Source organism: Mercenaria mercenaria, unplaced genomic scaffold, assembly GCF_021730395.1.
Source record: "Mercenaria mercenaria strain notata unplaced genomic scaffold, MADL_Memer_1 contig_955, whole genome shotgun sequence".
Classification (NCBI taxonomy): Eukaryota; Metazoa; Mollusca; class Bivalvia; order Venerida; family Veneridae; genus Mercenaria; species Mercenaria mercenaria.
Genome location: NW_026463874.1, coordinates 38,450 through 59,567, shown reverse-complemented (window position 1 = coordinate 59,567; position 21,118 = coordinate 38,450). Strand labels below are relative to the sequence as shown.

The 21,118-nt window shown below is 34.4% G+C and overlaps 2 protein-coding genes across 2 annotated transcripts; both read right to left on the bottom strand.

Moving 5' to 3' along the window:
- Positions 1–3,088: 3,088 nt before the first annotated feature.
- LOC128555026 (lysine-specific demethylase 8-like) lies at positions 3,089–4,593 on the bottom strand. Its single transcript, XM_053536378.1, has one exon. It carries the CDS (start codon positions 4,541–4,543, stop codon positions 3,290–3,292), a length of 1,254 nt encoding a protein of 417 aa, XP_053392353.1. The 5' UTR covers positions 4,544–4,593; the 3' UTR covers positions 3,089–3,289.
- Positions 4,594–6,431: 1,838 nt separating this feature from the next.
- On the bottom strand, positions 6,432–10,966 carry LOC128555027 (carboxypeptidase N subunit 2-like). Its single transcript, XM_053536379.1, has 7 exons — positions 10,820–10,966; positions 9,696–9,843; positions 8,924–9,203; positions 8,379–8,566; positions 7,742–7,827; positions 7,311–7,320; positions 6,432–6,826 (listed from the first exon to the last, which is right to left on the bottom strand). The coding sequence occupies exons 1-7, from the start codon at positions 10,964–10,966 to the stop codon at positions 6,432–6,434; spliced, it is 1,254 nt and encodes a 417-aa protein (XP_053392354.1).
- Between the last annotated feature and the right edge of the window lie 10,152 nt (positions 10,967–21,118).

Below are 21,118 nucleotides of genomic sequence, written 5' to 3'. Positions count from 1 at the left end.
TGACCTCTGACCTCTAAGTGTGACCTTGACCTTAGACCTAAGGACCTCGTTCTTGCGCATGACACTCCGTCTCATGGTGGTGAACATTTTGCCAAGTTACATCAAAATCCCTCCATGCATGAAGAAGAAATGCTCCGGAAAAAGTTGTCATTCTTGTATCCTTTGACCTCTAAGTGTGACCTTGACCTTAGACCTAGGGACCTGATTCTTGCGCAAGACACTCCGTCTCATGATGGTGAACAATTGTGCCAAGTTACATCAAAAGTTATGGAAAGTCGACTGTTCCATATCCAGATTTATCCTGTCACTTGCATTATTTTCGACCCGATATCAGGGTGCCGTATATCTTTCTTGATATACCGTCAGTTGATCATGTGACCAGTGATATACGGTCAGTTGATCATGTGACCTTATGATCGATATTGTTGTCATTAGAAATTTTGCAACGAAGCCATCATCATTGTGTTGGAAATGTCCGAACTAAGAAAAACGAGTGGTCAGATAAGTATTAGTTATTGGTCAAATATCAAATTTTATGGAATTTATTGCAAGCGTAGCGTAGCGGAGCGCAGCAATAAGTTCTATAAAATTTGATATGACCAATAACTGATTTACAGTTTGCCTGTGCAAAAAGTCACGTACTCCATGTCGGCGTACGCTTTGAAGTGATAAACGTCCGCCCATAAGAATTTTGATTGACAGGTCTAGAGAGGAAAAAGTTGTCTTGAAACGTCAACCAAATACCAATAGCCAGGGTTCATTTTTTACAGTGTTAATTCGTGAATGGTATTACATGTATATGCACGTGTCGAAAGTAACTAAAATATGGCAGAAAAGACAGTTTGAACAGAACACAAAACTGAGCTGGATAATCAGTTAGATTTCCTGAACGATGACTACTTTTATATTCCGTTTGGTCAAAATGATGTTACTGTTTCGCAGCTCCTTACTGTCGACACGCAACAACTCTACGACGCCAAGAATGATACTAGTAATCAAGCAGAAAACAAAGAGAACACCCCAGCAGAAGTGTGCAACAGTATGTATTTTTTTCTTCAATTTTTACTTAGTGCTTTTTGGTAACAGGTCGTAGAGCTAGAAATTCTAGCAATATTTTTGCTCTTATTTGTAATGTTTCATTATCTCCCGCCGATGGAAGGAAGGGGGTATTGAAATGGCGTACGTTGTCCGTCCGTGCGCCCCTCCGTGCGTCCTTCCGTCTGCAGTCATTTCTCGGCAACTAGCTGGTAGAATTTTATGAAACTTAAATATGGACCAACATACTGCAATGATGCCCATCATTTTTTTATTAGATTGGTCAATTTTCCTTAAGAGTTACTGCCCTTGATTTAATGAAAGCATGTGTCCTTCCGTCTGTCTGCTGTCATTTCTCAGTAACGTGCAGGTAGAATTTCATGAAACTTAAAATATTGAATAATATACTGCGATTTTTTTTTAGTCATTTTTACTTAGAGTTATTGCCGTTGATTTAATGAAAAATCCACGACCGCTGCCATTTCTCAGTAGCCAGTTGGTAGAATTTCATGAAACTTAAAATAGATAACAATCGGAATGACAAACCCTTTCACGTGCCGTGTTTGTGGCAGTTAAAATTAAAGAAATATTCTTTTCTCTTTGCAGGTAGATTTCAGAAGCCGCTGCCTACAGTAGATAAGAACAAGCAGCGGAACGCTGTTCCTGCCAACACGACTCGAAGTAATATATGGGCGATAAATGTGTGGAAAGAATGGGCCGATAATCGCAACCTGCAACCAGAAACTGCGTCGGAGCCGGGCTTTCCAATTCCTCTAGATATCGGAAACTTTCAGTCTTACCTGGAAATGGACTTTTGGCTTCAACGTTTTATTTGTGAAATTAAGCGGAAGAACAGTGAACCCTACCCGCCAGCAACTTTGCAAAATATTGCAGCAGGAATTCAACGTTATTTACGTACAGAGAAATCGATGCATGTAAATTTGTTTAAAACGGACGATCCCAAATGCGCGGAATTTCGAACAACATTAGATTCTCAAGTGTGTTGAAACCGAAAAAACTCGAAAACAGAATACCAAATGAAAGTGAATCTGTATTAACTGTGAACGTACCAGCAGGTGTTCAGAAAGTCATGATAGTTACACACACCGGTAAAAAATTTGTGATGGAAATTTAACTAGAAATTTGTTACGTGACTGTACTTGTATTTTGTGAACTTTTGGTGGAACTGCTTATGGTAGGTTGACATTAAATTGGGGCTACACACTTTTTCAGTCTACTTGATTATTTCAAACGAATTCGATAGAGTGACAGACATTTATTCAAACTACATTTGATATATACTAGTTCAGCCGTTCTTTTCAGTTTTCACTGGATATTTAGCCGTGCTGAATAAAGTTCATTTCTGTGTTTGTGTTTTTGCTTTGAACTATCTGTACTTGATCAACTAATTTCCATAACCTGCTTATTTGCATAAATCCCGCCTCTGTGTTATGGCCGATGACGTCACGTTCCTCGCACTATCGAGAGAAAATACGTGACATATTTTATGCCATAAAATAAGCAAAACGTATTTTATGTGATATATTTTTCAAATATTTTTAAAAACTTTGCCCTCTGATTGGATAACAAAGTAGGGCAAACTGTAATGAGTTTTTATTCAAAAACGAAGAAGTTATTGCGATTTTGCCGGTAATCACGTCATTATATAAGTGACGTCATTAAAGCGGTTGTCGTTCACTTATTTTTGTAAAATAAATTGCCAAATATCGGAAAATGAAGTAATGACAAGATAAATAGAATAATAGGTTAGTGCCTAAGATGGAGAAAGTTTATCTGGCTCGGCTCCGGACGTTATCAGGTTCGCCTTCGGCTCACCCGATAACCTCCTCCACCTCGCCAGATAAACTTTCTCATCTACGGCACTAACCTATTATTCTCTATTTCTATAACCTTCAATCTTTTTATGTTCATGGTTTGTCCCTACTAAAAAAAAGCAAGATCGAATGTCTTATAAGCGTGCCTATAAGTGCCCAACAGAGAAACAGAGCATTCCCTGGAATTACATACTTCAATCCTGAATCGGTAGAAACAAAACAGAGCCCTGTTATTTTTATCATCCTTTAGAATGGTTTATCAGATCACTCAGTAAATATTTAAATTGTTTTGAATGTTTACAATGTCTGACTCTGCATCAGCTATGTCAGATGTGTAAACTTGCAATCATATCCATGAAAACTTAAAGATTCTAACACATTTTTTGATTGCAGTAAAACCAACTGCCACTCGAACTGCTTCACTCCCACCAAAAACTTACAGAAAAACTGACAGAAAGAGATTTTACAAAATGCCAGAACTTTGGTGGAATGTACAACATCTGTCCACTTTTAAGGACACATTCGACATAATTTGCATCTTTAAATCTCGGAAATCGCTCCAGGTCAGGGTGTTCTATATCGACTTGACTTGTATTTTTCAGTAGGGTTGTATCATGTGGATATAATTTATCCGTTTCTGAATACGGATAAATCCTGATGTATTTTTCACCAATAACCTGGGCTAAAAAGTTCTGCTTTGGATCATAATGTACTGGTGACACTGTCCCTTTAGGCCCAAACCACGCATTTATATCAACATCTTCACTGTCACCAAGGTAACAATAATCTGGTATCAATATATCATCCTGTAACTCGGGAATCTGGTTAAACAGCTGGTGCTGCGCTAAATATCCTGTATCAGTTTCGCCAGTTTTTCTTTCTATGTAAGTGTCTATAAATTCTCGGACTGTCATAAGCTTTTGTGACCATGATTCGTCTGTGTATTTAGACCCTAATTCTATCGGAACTGTTCTATACCCTGCCATCTGTTTGATATAATCTAGGGTCCACTTTCTATTGCCTAGAGCTGGCCAACCTTCCATTGCATCTGTGATGATGACTGGAGTTTCAGCTGCATAATATAGCCTCCTAAATGTTTCAATCGACGGACAGGATATTTTGTTAATACTCGTTTCCGCTGTAATTGATTCAACAAGTTCTTCCTGCATCAGTTTTGGTCGTTTGACTGCTACATCAATGTCAATTTTGGAATCTGGTGTAGGCTTACTTTCTTTAATAGTAGAATTACCATGTTGTTGGTTTTCGTCAAAGTTGGATTTAGTAATTTTCTGGTAATCCTCCCTGAGATTCGAGCATAGCCTTGCTAGTATGTTGTCCTTAACTGGAGCCCCCATAAGTAAGCCCATGTCACATGACTTCATAATTTGGTCAAAAGTAAAACTATTATCCCCTCTTCTTAGAAGTGCATATTCGCTTAAAGCCTTTACAACTGACACAATTGTGTATGCATACCGCCAGCTTATATCTACATCTTTCCAGTGACCTTGATTGAGCTGCTCCCATATAAAATCTAGCATTATTTTACATTCACCAAAACTTTCCTTAAACCTGCTCGATGATAAGTTACTAAGGGCAGAAAACATTTGCACTTCTGCAGCTTTCCCTATGACCTTCTTATTAACCACTTCCCCAAACAAAGTTGGTAGATCCATTTTGTAGAAAGCCTCTAAACTGACTAGGACATCGCTGTTGGTGGCACTCATTTTCTCTAAAAAACATAAAAATAATCTGTTAAACATACTTGAAACATGTTTCACATATTTATTTCACAAGGTCAAAACTCCCAAAATTACTACGTCACACCCTGTGAGAAATCTTACCATATTCGGAGTCTAATGAATGTACATGCACGACAATCAAAGAAAACTATACATATACTCCCCTGTGTTCTAGCATAATCAAAAAATAAACTGATTTTAAAGGAAGTCTGACTGGTAGATTCTCTATACAATATTAACTAGCTTCAGTTGTGATTCTAATAAGGTTTAATATTTCTTAAAGTGCTTAAGTTTCGATCATGTAAAGTATTTTGAAACTGCCCCTAAAGTGAATCTTTGTTCTGTGTTTTTACGCCTCATAGGCCTTACACCCCCTTAGTTTTTCATAAAATGTATACACAACTGTAAAGAGTAAGAATAAGCGTTTTTGAAGAGAGGTTGTTCTTTTTGGAATATTAAATGTTCTCTTGAATCACATGTTCTCATTGGCTGTCCACATTCATTTATAAATGCAGAAAATATCAAACTTCTTATATATATATTTTGACATTATTATTGTGCGTCTAACACATTTCTCAGGTAGATCTACTCTCAATGTTGAAAGTATTACAAAACATGTACCTTTCAAAACATTGCAAAAAATGACATAATGAAAGAGAAAGTAGAGCTGACAAAATGACAAAATACTGCTACATGTATATCTAAGAAAATATCTATGTTAACCATATTTCATTTCTGGGAGTACCTAGGTAAGTATGTTACACACACAATCAAAACAAAGTTAAAGAAAAAATAGTTTCGAAAAAGGAGTTTGATAATTTCTACAAAACAGAACATTGACGGTCAATGTAGATCTACATGTAATTTTAAACATAATAAATATTATATTCTCAAAGAATGTTTAAAGTATTTCCTACTTCCTCTGAACTATCAGGTATTTTTATTATAACTAGTAATGCTCTATGAGGTATAAATTTCCAAAATCAAAATTCACCTGATCACTTTTGATGAACCTTAAGAATCAGATATAAGATCGAAACAATTATAAATCGTACCTTGCAATGCTATCTAACTTCCGCCCGAATCCTTCTCATCAGAAACGATTTCCTTATTCAATGTCTCATTTGACAAATCGGTAAAATGAGATGCAACCTATGAATTTCGCAAAGCACTACATTCTATCACACATCCTATGTACTTCGTTACAAATGGCGTTCTGTATTTAAAGGGAAGTAACATTTGAACGAAAATATCCTAATAAATTATTAGGTATGTAATATTATAATAATCCCGATACTGCTGCAGTGCATCGGTATGAGTGATAATAATAATAATATTATTATAAATAATAATAATAACAATAATAATAATTACGATAATTATGCTTAATAATGGACTCTGAATAGCGTACGTAGAAACTGTTCGTCTTCCGACGGGTTCAAAACCCGTTTGTATAGGGTTATTGTAACATTTTTGAAGGGTTTAAATGCAGTAAGAAAGAACACATGAATGTACACAAAGGCCATTTTGTAAAAATTACTATTAGTGATCTAATACCTTAAATACAACATACATCTGTTTATTCTTCTACATCTTTTAACATGCACATACAGGTACTTTTTGTTTTTTCTGAAAAACATTATCCTCTTACTCAAACTGAGGATTGCCACTTTGTCGGTCAAACATCATCGGTATTTTTTATGTTCATTAATCAAATTTAGATATTATGCATGCAACAGGTTATAATAACTGAATCGATTGTAACTTTTAAACACAAAATTACTGAGAGCTATCTGAAACTTTCTATTTCTCATTTTCCTTTTCACCATTCGTCAGGGTCACGCTGTGATGCCCATCCCCTTTGAACTTTGGACCGGGATGGCATCACCTGTCGGGAGCGCTTATTAAATGGGCTTCCCTGGTGTCTGTTGATTTCTTCGTTGGAAACAGTCCAAACATTCTTATCTTTCATGTTGTTCACGCCATCTTCCGTCGGCAGATCATGTGCATTCTTACTTTCTCGATTCGATTTTATATTTGTTATCTTCGTGGTACCATTTTGTTCCGCAGTTTGACTTTTCTGCATGGATTTCACGAGTTCTTCATATTGCATACGTTGGTAAAGACAGCCGATGATCGCAATTAAAGCCAGTATGAGAGCAAGGGATGTTCCAGCTATTAATCCATAATGGTACCAATTTTCATCACCGTCGTCAGCTGAGTAAAAATTATAAACAAAAATGAATTATGTAACCACGTCAAAGATCAGCTAAACTACTTGAGAAAACAAAATATGTACCCGTAGTTGGTCAAATAAAATAAAAAAAATACACCAAATGAATTTAATTAAAAAAGCATTTTAGAGATTTGTGTATTAATTTTCTAATAACATCAATCACAATTTTTCCGATTAAGTTCAATGTTTGATTGTAATCACTGGCAATAAAACACATTCAAAGTGTTAGTACGACAATGTTAAAGAGATCATACGAGTAAGAACAGGTATGATATATTGTATACGTTATTTTACAAGTACAAAACTCAGCCAAAAATGCCAAGGGAAATGGAATACATAATAATTAGAGAAGAACATTTCAGAATGTCCACAGGATTATTACAGAATATTACAGAATAGTTAATTCACTACAGTACAGAACTAAAGTTTGTATGGAAACTACCACGAACAAAATTGAATACTTACAGGTGGTTGTCTGAAAGTTTGTAATATCATTAATCAAACATACTAGCTTCAGGAAAACAGTTTACCTTTTACATGTGAATATATCTAATTTGACCTTAATTTAAAAACAAAACAAAAAGCTTTGTATATACAATACTTGAATGACTGGGCAAAATTCATACAAGGTATGAAATCATCTGTGCAATTGCATCAATACCTGTAGCATCTTTTTATATCTTCTTTTAACCTTTACCATGATAAATTTCTTAAATGGACTGGTCCATCATTCAATTTGGGCAGAGCCACTAATTACTCAAAGGGGTGTTCACTGAAAATTTACTGACTGAATAGCATGGTCTGCACTGGTCGCAAAGGTAGAACAACTTGCCGCCAGCAGCCTGAGGATTAACAAGCACTTGTGTATACTGTGATATGAATACAATGTACATTACCGTCGAGCAAGAAAGTGACAGAAGTGCCCTTGAGAGGTCGAATCCCGCCAGACTGGCTGGTGAACTGCAGTTGTCTGTGGTTAATCCTGAAGTAGAACATGGTGCATATTAACAGTTTAATTCAAAGACAGCAATTACATTTCAAATATTACAAACGTAATTAGACGTTACGCGCACATGACAAGAAAATTAATGGACAATAAGCCTTATGTCTGGAGCATTTATATGACAATAGTTAATGTACTGTTATTCTTATACAAAGCAACACAAACAAGGGTAAGATACAAAACCATAAGATATAGGTGTACCTGCCAAACCCAGCACACAACCTGTACTGGAGTTCGAGCATATTAGCAACCCTTTTGTCAGGAAATGAATTATCTCTTATATTTGTTATGTCCTTAGTCTTCTTAAGGAAGCGAGTACATTTTCTTATCTGTGTAGTTCATTTATACTGTACAATCAGATATTACAATAAGCTGCATTGCTCTGTAGAATCAGAACATCTATAAATTACAACATGATTTCCAGTTTTGATTCCTACCTATGATACTCGTATCGCTTTTCAACTAACAATCTATATAGCAAAAATGCATCATGATATTTTTCTTCAAATTCCGGTATGTACAACGCTTACCTGTGGCAGTCAGGTAGGTGCCTAGCCATTGTAGCTGACAGTCACACTCCCAACTATTCTCACTGATATCAAGGGTAGTCAGGCTTATTAAAGGGTAGAATAAATCGCTTGGCAATGTTGTCAGACTGCTGTCCAGCAGCTGCAGGCTTGTCAGACTTGTAAGGCCATCAAAAAGACCGCTGGGTATGCTGACAATTAAATACCAATTTTTATAAATATTCACTTACAATTATTGAGTATTTGACCAGATTTGTGCCCATAATATTCGAAGATTTTCGCAAAACTTGACAATATTTGCTTTCTCTTTTTAGATTCATAGAAATAATGAAACAGGTTTTTCTTGTGCAATTTTTCGTCATATCACAGAATCGCTTTTAAACGCATATTTAAAGACAACTGTTGTATTTCTTTTTAAGAAATAAATAAAATACAGGTTCATTGAAAGTGCATTTCGTAAATTCTGCTCTTCAAATAGAATGAATAATGACGAAACGACTGACTTTGTATCTGCTGGTTACGATTAAGAATGTCCTGTGATAAAATACCTGTTTAGCGCGGTTCGAGACATGTCAATTGATGTAAGTGCCGTCAAACCGTCCAGCAATCCTGACGGTATGCCGGAAGTTGGAAACCCAGCATAGAGATACAACGTTGTTAAGCTTGTCATACCGGAAAAAGCTGAACCGGAAATGGTAGTGAAATTTCCTCCGATTACTGTGAGTATAGTAAGCCCCGTCAATACGGAAAAGGCTCCAGACTGTACCTGCATGTCATAGCAGTCTGCGATAGAAGAGAAGTCTAAATTAGCTTCGGGAGTTCCAGGTACTTTTGACATATTAACTTATAAATATTTGTCCTTTTCATATCAGTCTTGAAAAAATGAAAGTTTTGAATCAGTTACATGCATATATTTGAATAAAATTATCTACACAATATAAACTCTTATATAGTTGAGGATACTTAATTAGTTAATTTCATCAGCAATGATTGACTTACTTTGGTTGGTAAGCGTCGGATTCATGACTTTGCAATTTTGACATTAAAATGTCAGTTTTTTTTTTGTTTTTTTGTTTTTTGTTTTTTTTTTTGTTTTCTTTTTTTTTTACATTTTCCCCCGCAGACTTTTATGACTATTTTAAGTTCTGTGTTTATTAGTAGTTAATAAGATACAAGTATTTATCTTTGTCTTCAGCTAAATAAATAAGTAAAAAAAAGATTAACAGTCCCATATATCACTATAACATCTATTAAGATAATATGTTCTGTACATTTCTTAATGCCTTAATGCCTTATAGAATAAAGGGCAGCGCATCTTACCAGTTATGAGCATATTTTCTACCCAGGACAAATTTGAGGACAAACTGTCACTAAGTAAAGTCATCTGGTTATTATTTCCAAACCCGCAGTCCAGGCTTAACTGCGGGGTCCCTGTGTAGCCGCCACTGTTTGCGAGCCCACTCAACGCCTGGAAAAAAAGTCATGCATTACATGAATGTGTTATTTTTGGCAAACTTTAAAATATCTGTCAAGCAGAAAAACACTGAGTTGTTACTAAGTATACATATTTAAAGTGGTTAATTATGGTTTCAATACAGAGTAAGAGACGGTTGGCAATAATTCTTATAAACAAGCTAGAAGACCGATTTGTATGTAGATCTGATTAATTTCAGATGAAGATTCCAACTGAAGTTGGCAAAAGTCTAATTAGGCGATCCTTAAACGCTGTTCTTGCCTGAATATTGTTTCACATAATTATGTGTATAATATGTTTTTATTTGATGCGCGTGAAGTGGAACATGTGTTGTGTTTTAATATTGAAAAACATAGAAGACAGAAAAAACTGTTTTGTTAAAATCATCGTTAGGTGAAGTAAATGTCTAAATCACTGTTTCAGATTAAAGTTTAAAATGTGCATGTATTATCTATATGCTGTCAATTACTGTTTTAGATTTGTTAGGATTGTTTGAGCTAAAAATGCGCACGTATTATCTATGTTGTCAGAATTGTTACTAAAGGCCTATTGTCACTATCAATGTAATAAAATAAGGCTAGGTACGTGTCCAAAGGACACAGGTTGTCCCCACTTTTAATTGTCACTGAACGACACGATACCAGATTAAATATACTTTAAATTAAATAATATATACTATTAATACAAAATAGAAAACAAAACTGGAAAAGTTCACAATAGATGACGATACTATAAATGAAAAAAGAAAGAAACCTTTCAAAGTTTTCTTCGTCCATGATCAAAATGACTGGAAACGTGTCAAAGAAACCTTTTATAGTGATAACGCCGGGGCTGTAAGCTTAATCGTTGAAAATAAAATTTGTAATCATTGCATTTTTGTGCATCAGTTTCGTCCACTGTTTTCATTTTTTAACTGAAATACGAACTTATTTGATAAAAAAACAAAACAAAGAAAACAGGTTCTACTCACATCACTCGGAATGGTTCCATCAATATCGTTGACAATTACATTTCCGGGAGATGTCGAGAACTGGCTGTCAATTAACGGTGGACTCCATGTACTGAAACTGCAAGTGGCATCAAAACTTGATAACGTGCAGCCCGCCGGTGCCGACATTATCTATTCCGATTTATATCTAATGATTATAAATTTCAGCAGAGGTCCGATTATGTGTTAAACAAATTATATATAGATACAATTTTATATCCAACTTATATTTAAATCGACAAAATTGTAAACAGCTTTTCTTTTCGGTAAAGAAATCGTCTTTTAAAACATTAGAACTCAGTTTAAATATCCTTCTACACTTCCAAAAGATTTTATCTTCCGTCAAATCTTAGAATAAGAAATTATATGAAACGATCATGATAAATACACTAATTAACTATTGATACTACTTATACAGTCACTAAATTTTACTGCTATTACGTCGCAATTTTACTTATAATTTTTTTTTTCAAATATATGGCATTTTAATTGTTGGCTTAAGTTAATGTTCTTTTCAGTACACTTTCTAAGTATCCTTTGAGATATGATATTTTGATTATCAAAACACTCTTGTCAATTATTATATATTTATTTGATTGACAGATTTAAATGTGTACAGTTTTACTTAAGAGGTCACCTGTAGCTTTCAAAATAACATTTTAAAATCTTTTCATTTTTCAGATTATTTGATTTTTATACGCCTGTGAAACGGGACGAATTATGTGATCATCTGCGGAGGTGTGTAGGTGACGTCCACCAAAGTTGTCCGCTCTCTAACTCAATGTTCGCAAACTTGGTAACATTTTACGGGTTTAATATCTCAACAAAGTTCGATAACCAGTTGTATTGTTCCAGGCATTCTTTAGTTATAGCTCTTGAAATACTAAATGCTATGCAAATTAGGAGTGTCCACTTTCTAACTTGAGAAGTCACCAAACATGGTCATATAATTTATGGGTATAATATCTCGTCCAAATTTGATAATCTTAACAATGTTCACCAAACTCAATATGTATGGGCATAATGTCTCGAAAAATTCGAAAACCGGCCGGTTTGTCCCAGAGACTCTGGAGTCATATGGCCCATAAATTACTTAATATTCTGAAAATTTACAACTTATGTACTAGTAGTTCTTATCCATTGCTAAACGTTCTTGGTCACAATGTTTATGGGCAATAACATCTCAGGTGAGTTTGATAACCAGCCGAATAATCATAGACAATCTTGAGTTAGGACCCTTGAATTACTTAAAATTGTGAAAATTGACGGTATCCACTCCTTTTCTCAAATAGATCTTATCCAGTGATCACTAAACGAAATCAGAATGTTTATGGCCATGTAATCTTGACAAAGTTAGATAATTAGGCGGATAGTCTATGTTGCTCCGGAGTTATGACCCTTTAATCAGTTGAAATTGAAAAAAGGCAACTAGTTTGTTCAATAAGTGGAGTAGTTTTAAAGTCAAAAGCAATTAGCTCGGGGTTGGGGGCTTATATTGTGACAGTTTGCAACTTTTGCGTCTTATATGTTTACTATCGTTTCATAACATTAATTTAAAATAACGTCTAATAACGTGTTTAATGTAAGTTAAAATATGAGATCATTAATACATTTAGCTCCATTTAGAAAACTGGATTGTAATGTGCCCACTTCCTAGGAAAAATCAACACAGTTGAAAGATGGATGTATATACATTAAGGCGACCTTCGATAACACAAAATGATATCAATAAAATATAAATTATCATAAGGAATTTATTTTAATTAACCTGCATTTGTAATTATCTAAATTTCAGAGTTTACCTATAGCAAAGGTAAAGAACATTTTTAAGATAAAAGCAAGCCCCCGTCCCCACTCCTACATCCTCTTCTCCGTCAAAAAAGAGGTGAAAAATTGATGCTTAAATGGCTTGATATTATTGTTAACCCAACACCAAGCCAAGTTGAAGAAGAACATGTAAACCTAATGACTACGTGAGAGTTAATTCTGATATGTAAGTGGTCCATTGTTCACGATAATCCTAGAATATCCTTAATGAAAACATAACAGCCTGAGTGAAAAGAAAAATGTAAACTATACAAATGAAAATTCATGAAATTAATATTTACATAACCTCTTTTCCACTTATTCTTGAATGACCGTTGTTTTCGTTTAAGTTTTGATATAGCAATGCAATCGCGCTTCCAGTTATTGCCATGTGTGGCAATAATAGAAAATGAAATTATTTCTCGATATCATGTCACACGAAAAAAATATTTTTAACAAAGGTATACTTAAACTGTGTAGTGTTGTGTTTTTGTTTTTTTTTTTTTTTTTCACATATGAACGCTGGACATAAGTTCCCCTGTATTGTGTCAGCATGGTGTTTCTAACATTCAACGATAGACTCTGTTTTTTTACAATTTCTTTTTTTTTTCAGTAAAGGAATCTTAAACAGTTATAACATGATTACTGATTTGGTTGTAAAAATTTCCATTATCATTTTTGCTTTGTAATTTTTTCAATGTAATGCATTAAAACCATTCCAAAGTGAGTTTTCACCAAAATTTCACAATTAAGATATTTATATTCTGGTTCACATGACGAAAACATTCACCCTGCATCAAGAGTAAGTAATTAAAATAAAAGTTATGCCGTGTTATGACTACGCCTAAACAGCACGATAGCTCATTAGTAGCGTGTCCGCTTTCACTGCGAGGGGTCGGAGGGCTCGATGTGTCAGACCAAGTGCGTTAAAAATGGTATTGGTACATCCCTTGCACGGCACACAGTAGAATGTAAAGTTTAAGGTAAAAAAGGTAAAGGTAAGCCTTACACTTTTTCTCACGTACCATGACTCGTTTCACGTCTGTAGTGAGCCTCTGGTGAATGAGAGAGTAAAATACAAAGATTTGAAAAGAGATATATCAGAAAAACACGTAAACTAAGCTATGTTGTGATTTGTGGGTAGGGGTAGCGTAATGTAATTTTCCGCGAAAATGAATTCGGTGACCTCATAATTTTATTCCTTCAATCGACAGAAAATAGTTTTCATCATCATTTTAGTTTTTCTCAAATTCTATCGTTTGAGTTTAACATGAGACAAGATTAAAGCGTACTTTTTATTCAAAACACAACATCATATTTGTCGCTCTGACGTCACGTTAACGTAAATATAGACTTTTACGTTAAAATAATCTCCACAAATTATACACCATTTTAAAGATATTTTTAAACGAAAATATGATGAGTAACAAGCAAATCGATTCTTGTAGAATGAACAGAACGATTCGCGAAAACAGTCTGACAGACGTAAAATCATGATTCATAAAAAAATGGACGCCAATGGTCGTGTTTAGAGGTTTGCAGAGAAAAAAGTTACAGAAATATCAAAAAAGTAATGCATTCTATGAGGAATGTGCTGAATTTTATATTTAACAAAATGTCGAAACGGAACCCAATACCTTCGAATTAGGCGCATTCCACCTTAACCTACAGTTTAATTGCAGTCATATAAATAGGCGTGTTTTCTATAATAAATATGATAGATAAGAGATATCTACATTTTGATCCTTTTAAAATTTATATTTATCAAAGATGTGGCCCTAATATTACATTTTTTCAAGAGCGCTTGCCTTGAAATGGATATTTTTTCCTCAAAACTAATAAAGATATGTGAAACACAACTCAATATAATTTCCTTGAAAATGGCCAACAAACTGATGTCATCGTAATGGACTTCAGTAAAGCTTTTGACCCGGTTGACCATCATAAAATGATTCCCCGAACTTTAATTAAGTGTTGCTATAATTTCTGCATGGAGTCCATTCAATACCTGTGAAACAGAATTCCGCTTAAGCCGGTGCTAGGGGCATGTTGGGACTAGCATTACCGCTCACAAAACCGAGTCTGCCATTATTTTACTTGGATATATGCTTCCACAGAATCTTCTGATATATTTTATTGATACCTTGGGAGTCCACATATTAGCATCCCAGTGGGTCAAGCCATTTCTAAAGGACGGGTCCAAAAATGTAGCAGTGGATGATTTCATCTCAGAGGAGCTTCCTGTTCGACAAGGGTCTAGACATCGGCTCCTGTCTCTTCCAGGCCTACAAAAATTACTTGAGTCTATTAAAAGTTAATCGCGACTTTTTGCAGATGCACCATTGTTTATCTGACGGTTAAATCCTCCTTAGACTCTCAAACCCTACAAAATGATTTTCATTCCCTAGAAGCCTAGAAAAAAGAATGATCAATGGAATTTAATCTAGGTAAGTATGTGGTATTGAGGATTACTTGAAAGAAGAAAAAAACACCTTCATACACTGCATAATACAGCTATAACAAGAAATATCTTTAAAAATGATGGTCGGCGAATTGTAATAAGGAAAGAAGTTTATGAATTTTTCATCTAACATTCATCTTTCATCTAACATTTTTCAAATTGCAAAACTAAACATCGCACTTTAACAATTTAAATGGTTCTCTTTTAATTTTTCGCAAAGGTTTCGTAGGGTTGCAGTTTTGTTTCGTTTATCCTTAGACGAATAATTACAGCAGTAGTTTGATGAAGATTCATGAAGCGGTTCATGAGAAGAGTTCATTAAACGTGTTTATATTTTTAGCTAAACTGGTCCCTATCCCCATTTGTAACAAAAGCAGGAGACCTTACGATATTGTTACACATCGAGTTTGATAAAAATCCATTACATTTTAGTGGTTAATGCGAAGAAAGGCATATCTACTTTTAGCTATACTGGTCCCTAATAGGGCCCAAGTTCCTATATAAATAAATTTGGAAGAGGACCTTATAATGATGCTCCAGACCAAGTATGACAAAGATCCACAAAGCTGTTCATGAGACGCTGTATAAAGGCATTTCTAGTTTTAGCTCTAGCAGCCCCTAAAAGGGGTTGAATGTCCTAGCTGAACAAAGTTGGCTGCGGGCCTAATAAAGATGCTACAAATCAAGTTTGATTAGAATACATGAGAAAAAATCAATTAAAGGATTTTTTTTATTTATTATTTTTATTTATTTCTAAAATAGGCCAACTGATCCCGCTTTAACAAATGCATATTCGCTATTCATGAATCTTTGGACAATGACGCCACACCTATAAAAAAGTGAAGGTCAAGCAAAACATACAATTGTAATTATTTCAATATTTCTGTTTCCTAAGCAAAGTTTGACCGTAGTCATATCACATAGATAAACTGTATGCAGCGTACCTTCATTTCAGTGTAATGAGATTCAGTTATTATATAGCATATATATAATAAAACAGATTTCAACTGAGTTCAATATTTGCATACCATACTAAAGAAAAATATTCATATATAATAAATCAGTTAAATAATTTATAACAAATATATCAAAGCAAGCAAGTACTCATTTTAATATGCAATCTGAATAAGTCACAAAAGCAAGAAACCTTTTCATATACAGATGACAATTGTAACAAGGAAAATCTTTTAAAAAGCACTTCTCTACATAAAAGACTCTTATCACACCCTTATTCATGTGATACGCAGACCGTATTCAGCTCTTTCTTTAATTTGATATATGTTGGAATTTGAACAGGTTTTTATCATATTTATTAAACTTACTTATCATTTTGAGATATATCAATATTCTTGCTAAATATACTGAGCCAAAGTTAGCTTTAAAACTGTGAACAGCGTCGTTTAGGATAAACGCTTTGTCTACATTTCACTCAGCGTAGCACAATCAACAAAGTGAAAGAAATTGACACTCTCGTCCAATCAGGCAGAGTGTTGCATAAATCTTCCATTTTGATAAATTATCTATAATGCGTTATCAAGTAGTTTGATTTGCAAACTGAAGTCACGTGGCATAGGTAACGAAAACTAATTTAGACGGCGTCGCCGAAAAACTGTTAGCTCTGTTCTGTTCTAAAAACAACAGAAACTGTTTAAATACTAGGGCGCCACATTAAGCAAAGATCCCAGTTGGTCAAAACACATCGATAATACAGCACCCATCAAAATTCGACATCAAAAGAAATGTCAAAACAAACAACAGAAAATCCCCAAATTTCAAATTTGAAAATACAAACAAATACTACATATAATGTATGTAAACAAAACATTAACAATACTCTACATTATGTTTTAATTAGTGCATTTATAGCTAAACACAGTATAAATATGTACTAACACTAAAAACTGAAAGTTTTTTTCTTATAATCGACTGTTACTGCATGACACAGGCACGTAGGAAGCATTTTCAGGGCACAGATTTTGAAAATCAGCCGACCTATTACAGACCAAGATCAAACACCTTTTTTGCAGTTGTGCGTGCTTAGCCCGTCTAAAACAATTACAAAACTGCAGGGCACAGCTAAAATTCACTCGCTGTCAAAGAATTGCTATGATAATTACCTTAATTGGTCAAATTATTGGGGATGGGGAGCACAAGAACAATACGTTCCTGGAATGGTCCACCACCTGTACATGCAGTACAACTCCTGTTTGATTCTATTCACTGAGCGACTGTATGGCAACTGTATAGGCATTTTAATTTATATCCATATTTTAATCTAGTAATTGTCGTTCTTTTTTAACTTTGCATCTACACATGATCTAATAAGTTTGCAACATGTCTCAGACAAGCGTCTCTCGATCACAATCAGCATCGATTGTTGACATAAGGACCGCTAAGAAGGGGGTAAAAAGGACCATTGTGGTCTATTAATGAGTATTAAGTGGCCATATATTATTTAAATTATATTATGTGGAGTAATCTGGGTATTCAATTTTAGTTCTCTGTTCATTCAGTACCAATAAGGACCATTAAGGAGCCACAAAGGGACAGCTAAGAACATGTTTTGTTTTGGACATTATAATTTGTCATAGAAATTCGTTTTATATGTACTAGACCAGTTTCTACCAAGCCTCTTAATTTTGTATGGCTTGCAGACGGGTGTGGACCGAGTGCTTAGTATTGTCTCATAAGCCAACATGAACCTGTCGCATAACAAATCATGCATCAAAGTTATAATTTTATTAACATTAGTAAAAATTTATATAAATAGCAATTTAACTGTGCTTATTAGTAACTCAAGTTAATTATTACTGGATACACTTATTGAATGTTCATTTTCAACATAACACTAACACACAATATTTTACTATTTATAACATAACACACACGGTCAGAAAATTACGAAACTTGTGCATAATCAATACCTTGAAGAATATTATTTCACCAGAAACTATCATAACACACAACTTTCCACAGTTCAAAAAGATGTCCCGCTTATCGGCCTGATTAATATCTGATAAACAAAATGATTAATGGTGCATTGTTTCTTGATTATACAAGGCGTAAATATTTGACAAGTAAGGTTTAATGTCAAGAAATCAAATTTAAAAGATATCAGAACAGTTATAATGTCCATTGTACATACCAACTTAGAGAGGTTAAGTGTTGATTATTATTGCTCAAAAGTATTTTTTAAAATACTAAATAATTCTCCGTGCTCTTTTCGATAACACATAAGTTACCAATATATTACTATTTTACCAAAGCACAAAGGAAAAATAGTACTAAATAGGTAATCAAGCAGCACTTCCGGGCTATCAGATAATTGCGGGAAGAAAAATATTCTCTTTTTTCCCCGAACTGAAGCGGTGCTGTTGCAGTTTTAATATGTAAATCAGTCCTTGTTGTTATTTCATTGTGCACCTATACTTGACATTTTGGTAGCATTTTTCAAGGAGATTTTTGCCTTTATAAAAAGGTAAAAAAAAACAACACACACACAAAAAAAGTTTTTACTCATTTGTTCATACTCACATTTTAGCTGTCAGTTTGGAAGATATTCCATAGTAATTGATCTGTCACATAAAGAAATCTCTCTTAGAAGATACATGACCCCTACTTTTCTTGGTGTTTCTTTTTTTTTTCTTTTTGGTTTATAAGGTCATTTAAGAACAGAAGGCTAGTAATTCTTTTTTAAAATGGACGTTGCAGAAGTGGCTACGTGTTACAGCTCTTGGAAGATTGTTAATTTTATAAAGAACACATATATCCTTCGATCATCTGTTTTGACGCTCATGAGTTTTGACGCCCTTATTTATTTTGCTGTTAAATAGGTATAAGTGACCTTTTATGATACCAAATTACACACGTTTGCAAAGCAGGCAATATTTTACCTTGCTCAAATAAAACATTAATGCATTCAATAGATTTACAGTAAGATTATATTATTTTTTCGTACTTTGGTGTATTTTTATGTCTTTTTAATAATGCAAAAATCTCCAATCCTTTAAAAACCTAATTCTTACAGAAGCAACTGGTCAGGAATTCAGATCTTGGTTTTCTCTTTCCCCCAGCTATTTTTCAAAGTCACAAGACAGTTCTTTGACTGAAATTTTGGATAAAGTTTAGAATTTTCACTCTCCTGTAGGCTATACACCTTGTATCATTTGAAAACATTAAATTAATTTAATTTATCCCCCCACCAAAGGTGAAGGGGATATTAGAAATGCTCTCCGTCCGTGCGTCCGTCCGTCCGTCCGTCCGTCCGTGCGTCCGCAACGATCTTTGTCCGGACCATAACTCCAAAAGTACTTGAGGGAATTTCTTCAAACTTCATACACTGATAGAACACATTTGGAGGAAGTGCAGTGTGCAAGAACAATAACTCTACCTTGCCTATTTTTTGAGTTATTCCCCTTTATCTTATTTTCTTAAAAAATTTTGTCCGGAGCATAACTCCAAAAGTACTGGAGGGATTTTCTTCAAGCTTCATACACTGATAGAACACATTGGGAGGAAGTGCAGTGTGCAAGAACAATAACTCTACCTTGCCTATTTTTTGAGTTATTCCCCTTTATCATATTTTCTTAAAAAAATTTGTCCGGAGCATATCTTCTTCATGCATGGAGGGATTTTGATATATCTTGGCACAAATGTTTACCACCACGAGGCGGAGTGTCATACGCAGGAACCAGGTCCCTAGGTCTAAGGTCAAGGTCACACTTAGAGGTCAAAGGATACAAGAATAAAAACCTTGTCCGGAGCATTTCTTCTTCATGCATTGAGGGATTTTGATATAACTTGGCACAAATGTTCACCACCACGAGACGGAGTGTCATGCGCAAGATCCAGGTCACTAGGCCTAAGGTCAAGGTCACACTTAGAGGCCAAAGGTCAGATACAAGAATGACTTTGTCCGAAGCATTTCTTCTTCATGCATAGAGGGATTTTGATGCAACTTGGCACAATTATACACCACCATGAGACGAAGTGTCATGCGCAGTTCCCTTCTTTAGAATTACTTCCCTTTGCTGTTACTTTAAATAGCTTTTATTGTAACTTTTTCATTACTAGTCGTAGGGAAAAATCGAGACCACTTTTCTGTAGTACAACAAACATGCTAAATCCAATTTTGAGGTGTATTTTGACCAGTCTCTTCCTGATAAAGATTTTTGTGTGGACTTGCAATTTTTTTTTTTTTTTTTTTTTTTTTTTTTAAAGATTAACTTCCCTTAGTTGTTACTATAAATAACTTATATTGTAACATTTTTATAATTGACCCTAGGGAAAAAACAAGACCACTTTTCTGTGGTACAGCATAGATGTTACTCTCCAGTTTTAGGTGTATTTTATTAATTTTATTATATATAAGGTATCTCTACCTAGTAAGGAGTTTTTTTGTGGACTTTAAAAAACAAAAGACTTACAATGATTACTAAACAACCACAAAATTAACATTCCATTTGCAAATACAGCTGCCCGGTGGGGGGATTAGCCATGTCTGACATGGCTCTTGTTGAATATGGTTTTGCTGCTCTTTGGCAAATCTTGTTGTAAATAAAGAAGGTCATGTTTCTAATAGGTTTTCACTGAAAGTACCAAGTTAGAGCTGTTAGAAAGGGTTATATATTTTTGTGTCCTCACTGTTTTGATAATGAATGACTGCTATTAACAATATGTAAAGTGAATAAAAAAGATCACATTTTACAAAGAAATAGTAAAAAGGTCACTTAAAAAGATTAATATTAATTTGTTTATTGTCCTTTTAAGTTTCAGGTCTCGACTGCATTCACATAGAATTATACCAGCCAAATATAATTTTGGCCATATAGGCTCCAGAAAAGTAAAGTTTTGGTTAAGAGAGCCAGCCAATCAAAAGGCGTCATTTCTCATGAGCCTTAAAAATATGGATGCCTCGATGGTCAGTCAGCAATAATACAAATATTGACACCTTTTTGCCCACAAAATTCACAAAACAAGAATAAAATAAAGGGAGACATGCCATAGTTTATAAC